The sequence below is a fragment of the Phaethon aethereus genome (assembly GCF_964289735.1).
Source record: "Phaethon aethereus genome assembly, chromosome: 15".
NCBI lineage: Eukaryota > Metazoa > Chordata > Aves > Phaethontiformes > Phaethontidae > Phaethon > Phaethon aethereus.
In genome coordinates, this window is record NC_138591.1 from 2582048 (window position 1) to 2587254 (window position 5207).

At 45.8% G+C, this 5207-nt stretch overlaps 1 protein-coding gene across 1 annotated transcript; it reads right to left on the reverse strand.

The window, feature by feature from the left end:
• Positions 1 to 3031: 3031 nt before the first annotated feature.
• On the reverse strand, positions 3032 to 4584 carry C1QTNF8 (C1q and TNF related 8; the record flags this gene model as incomplete). Its single annotated transcript, XM_082006566.1, has 2 exons — positions 3032 to 3579; positions 4359 to 4584. The coding sequence occupies 2 exons, from the start codon at positions 4582 to 4584 to the stop codon at positions 3032 to 3034; spliced, it is 774 nt and encodes a 257-aa protein (XP_081862692.1).
• Positions 4585 to 5207: the final 623 nt, after the last annotated feature.

Here is a 5207-nt window from a genome sequence, read left to right on the forward strand (position 1 = left end):
TTTGCAGAAATGATTCTAACAGATCCCTGGTGACATTTCAAAGCATGAAATACGAAGTACCGATTTAAGGAAGTAATTGGAAAAACAAATACAAATTAATTTTTTTTCCTTTTCATTTAGATTTCAGCACTTAACCCTGCCACTTTCTTCTCTTCAAAAGAGAACCTAAAAAGCTTTTTTCAAAGTTTAATTTCCAAGCCACGTATTACTGAGGGGGTAAAAAGGGATTTAATTCTGTTTCTATACGACAGGCCCTGACAAGCTGCCTGTATGTTGATGAGCAGATCCCAAATATTTGTGCTTTGGATTTGGCTCATTAAACTTCTCTAAATAGGGATGCTTGTCCCAGCGCTTGAAGCTGGAAAAAAAAAAGATGGATGCACTCAAAAGGTATGAATGGCTTTGTACATTAAGCTTTTTAGATATTTCATTTTTTTTCCCCAAAGAACTCGGAAGTTTGAGACTGCTAGTTCTTTGATGCTATGACTAATTCGAATAGTGCAGGCAACCCAATAACATTTTTTATTATCTGAAAGGTTATCCTGCACCTGAAACCAATGTGGCTTTAATGATTCTCCTGCTTATGCCACTGGTGTATCAGTCATGCGCATTTTGAAGGTGTCGTATCGCTTCAGCAATCAGAGCCTCTCTGTGTCTGGGTGTTACGGAGATACACATACAGAGTGATACAGGTGGAAGGATGGGGTTTTGCTTGCTTCCCAGTAGAAAGTAACTTTTCCAAAATCAGTGTGGCTGAACATAAACCCGTTCTCGGTGTGTTTTTTCCAGCGCTGGGTTAAGCACTGTCAATAACTCCAGCTGGGCATGACATTTTAAGAGGGCCGGATCATTTTTTTTCCTTTTTCATTATAGTCAATGCAGGGAACTGCAGACGGGGTGAGCAAAAGCTGTGGTGAAACCGCTCGATATGCGAGGAATGTTAGACAGCCCCATGACCGCATCAGCCTCAGCGAATAACCCCTGCTCCACCACAGGCATCTCACGTGGTCCTCTGCTAGTGGTACCCTGCAAGCGGAGTTTGACTTTCTGCAGCTGCAGAATCCAAGTCTGGGTGGGGAATGATTCAAAACTAGGGACAAAAGAAGCGGGGGGAAAAAAAGATTTTTTTGAGCTCTCAAGTGAGGTATGTGGCTGGGAGAAACAGCCTGCGAATGCCTTCACTGAGGCCAGCGCAGTGGCAAGGTTTCTGCTTGCGCCTGTGCTCGCCCAGGGCTGGCGTCTCCTGCGAGTGCTCTCAGCACTAAGGGGTGTGCTGCAAACAAGCAATGCAGCCATTAGGGCTTTTCCCGTCATCCTCGTGGACACGGCTGATCAGGAAGCTTTTTTGGAAGGCGGGTGGGAAGGAAATGCTGCGCAGTGGCCTGACCTAAGCAGCGGGGGTAGCTGACAGCAGGTCGGTGGTGGATAGGCATAAAATGCCAACTGGGAATGTTTTTTAAAGTTATGCAAGTTTCCCGCTTTTCCTTTTTGGGGTTGCAGGCTGTGATGGAAGCAGGAGCAGACATGATGTTTGTAGACCCATTTGCACCATGCATTTACTTTGCAGATAGGCTACTTAAAAGTTCCTGTCTTCACAAAGATTGTGACACCTCAGAGCTTCGGTATTTATTTTACAGCAAGGGGTCATTAACTTTTCTGTCTCCCCATCCTGATACCTGATGATGGCTGTTTACTGGCCTGCAAGGAGAAGAGTTGGTGTCAGTCTAGTGTGTGGAGTCTGTTAGTGATAAAGTAACTAAAATTGCCACCTGAGACAATTATGTGGGTCTGGATGTTCAGTCCAGTGCTTTCAGTCCTGTACTGTGAAAAAGCAAACCCAGGGCTCTCAAAGCAAGTGTACTCAAAGCAGTATCTTTATTTCAGCTACTTTTCCAAGCAGCTGTGGATAGGCGAGGTACAGCAGTGAAGCAAGAAGTTTTCAGGTATCCTTCATACAAATGGTTCAGGATGCAAACAAGGGACTGGAGCAACTAGGGAAAATAATGTTTCTTGCTGCTGCATGTACCTTTCCACTGTAATATCGATAAATTTTTAAGAAAAAAGAAACCAAATACTCTAAAGTATCACTGCTTGCATTAAAGCACCTTTTTTCTTTCCAGGTTCTTCTCCACTATCTGGAAATGAGGGTGCTACAAGACGGTAGCTCTCAGACGTGAGCGTGGCCTCAAATTCCAGCTTGGCGATGAGCGCTCTGAAATTGGATCCTAAGGCAGGGCCCACCATCTTCCTTAAAATGAGAAATACACGCATTCCCAGCCATGCTGGATGCTCTTGTGTGAGAAGCATTGCTGGCAGTACGGAAGTCTAGCAAAGTTATAGGATGCGGCTATAGCTGTACTTAAAAGTATATGCTTCTGAAAAAGCTTTGCCAGATCGATGTGCTGTTATTTATCTAATTCTAACATTATGCTCTCAGAATGTAATATTAGATGAAATGGAACAAAAACTTAATTTAGGGTAAGTGTACTGAGCAAAATATTGCTCTCAGCACTGGTGCATTCTTGCCCACCTGAGTGGAGCAGACCTGATGTACGTGTTGGTGAGTGTGGGCTCTTATTAGCAATACTGAACACTGCAAAGATACCCAAGTATTTTTGTAGGAGTAATGACACTCCTTAACTAGCACCCAGATAACTGGTATCTGAAGGTGACCCTTAGATATAACTAAAATGTCTTCTCTAAAGCAGAGCAAAGAGGTTAAATTTTTGCTACCAACTCGGCAAACTGTTCAGGGATATTATGGGGGATCTATACAGGGCTGCAGAACTGGGACCACCTGTGTGCTTCTCCAGGGCACACAAGGGCTGAAGCCTTCTTGGTGCTTGTGCAGCTTGCACCACCTTGAAGCACAGTCACCTCCATCCACACAGGTGTCCTTGGCATGGACACACAGCCCTGTCAGCATGTCAGGAGGCCTGTAATCCTTCCAAGTGGAACTAGACATATGCGTTTCTAAGAGGGAAGACCCTAATATAGCTACCAAAGCTTTGAGCCTAAAGTTGATGAATGGCTACTCTACGGCTGGCTTGATTAAATGGCCATTGAAGATGATGTAAACATCAGACTCCTCACTATAGATGGCATTTTCTCGCTCCCGCTTGAACATCCTCACCCAGACCTCCTCTCCTTCCTGCAGGTCCAGCATCAGGCTCTGGCTCTGCATGATGCTCCGATCGCTGGGCTGAGCGTAGAGGATGGCCACCTCTTTCTCATTCTTCATCAAGTGCAGGTAGGTCTCCTTGAAGTTCCAGGTGTGGATGTTGAGGCTGAAGTAGTAGATTCCTGCCACATAGCAGAAGAACTTCCCCGAGAACATGTTGAAGTGCTTGTAGAGGTTCACAAACTCGGTGTCAAAAGTGACGTGCTGGAAGTAGTCTGAGCTATGAAGGGGTTTTCTCCGACCCACCGAGAAAGCAGCGTAGAGCTGCTTGCAGGAATGACCTTGCGGGCCAGGCTGGCCTTTCTGTCCCTTCCGTCCATTAAAGCCACGTAGCCCTCTTTCTCCTTCCTTCCCCACTGCTCCAGGGTACCCTTTCTCTCCCATTTCACCCTTCTCACCTGTGAGCATAAAGAAAAACGATGTCAAACGCAGGCATGCAAGGCTCAAGCTGCAGACACATCCTGGCAGGGACAACAAGGAAAGCAGTTGTGCTAAAACCCTGTTTTCCCAGCACAGATGTCTGGAAGCATTTGTTAGACACCAGCACCCTCCTAATTCTCAGAAGGATAAAAATGCCAGGTGAAAGCTTGGCTCCCCTGAGTTTGTGGTGCCAATGCTCAGTGACCAGTGGTGGAACTCCAGGGCCTGACCAGACTGGTTGCGTGAATCCAGTATTCATGAGCCCAGACCCTCTGTGCAGAGGTTCGGGCAAGAAAAGTTACCGATTTTTCTGGGGTCTGATGTGGGTCTGGGAGAGGTGGTTGGGTTTGTCTGGTCTGCACATCCCCGCTCACAGGACTCCCTGGCATGTCTCCTGTAGTACCTGCCTAATTTTTGTTTGCTTGCCTTACCGAGAGAAAAAAATGTGCAACGGAAAAAGTGAGTGAGTGTCTTTTCTAGTTTCTAACTCTACTGTTTAGTAATTTTGATAACATTTGCATCTGGCTTTTAGCATGACCTAACTTGAGCTTCCAATGATTTTGGATTTTGGTGGATTAGAGCCTTTTGCCAACTCATCTCACTTGCACACATTTGCAGCCCGTGCCACGTCACCCCTTGACCTTCTTTTGAGTAAATAAGGTGGATGAGTTTCTTGCTGTAAGGATGAGCACAGCTTGCAAAATGAGGGTGAGCAAGTAAGATAAAGGATGTTATCGCAGTAGTCAGCTTTACCCACCTTTGAGGATGGTGATATCTATAGTGGGCTGGACTTTGGGTACCGAATAGGCAGGGTCACTGCTCATCCTTGTGTATCGTGAAGAGATGACGGAGACGGGCTGCTCTGAAGGCCCGCAGCATCGCACGCACGAGACACGCCGCGATTCCCGTCTCGGCAGACCCTTTTCCTCCACGGCACCGATGTTGGCAGTGGACACCAAGAGCAGGAGAAACACAGCGCTCATCTTCAGAGCCAGCTGGACCAAGCAAAGGAGCAGAAATTATTAACACGGCGATTCAAATCGGAGCTGCTGATGGGCCATCTGTTAATGTTTCCGCAAGGTGCATTTCTTCTGATTAATTATTAGCTTATCTTGTAGTGGCACCAGGAGACTCCAGGTAGGAAGGGAGCCCCACTGCGTACTGTTTACAAGCAATGGAAAAGGCAATCCCTGTCTCATTACCTACGGTTGAAATATCTGACAATAGACACTAGGTAAACAGAAGAAAAAAAACCAAACAAACCAAACAAAAAACCCAAAGCCTGCTGAGATCGGAAGCTAGGGCTGAGATGCTTAAAGCTGTCCTAGAAAACTCTGCTCAAGGCACACTCACTGTCTGGCTGTTGGAACAACCCTTGCAAAAAGTGCTGGGTGAAAGACTGGAATTGTTGCTCTGGTTACTGTTTCTTGCATCGCCATTCTGAAAAAGTCAAAATTGAATGCAGAAAATGGAACTATTTAAATAGGGCCTAAATCTGATTTTTTTTTTTTGAGGAAAAACCTGAAGGGAAATGAACCCAAAAAATCGAAAGCATTTGTCTCTTTAGATAGTCTCTTTTAGCCTCTTGCTGGTAACCTCTTTCCAA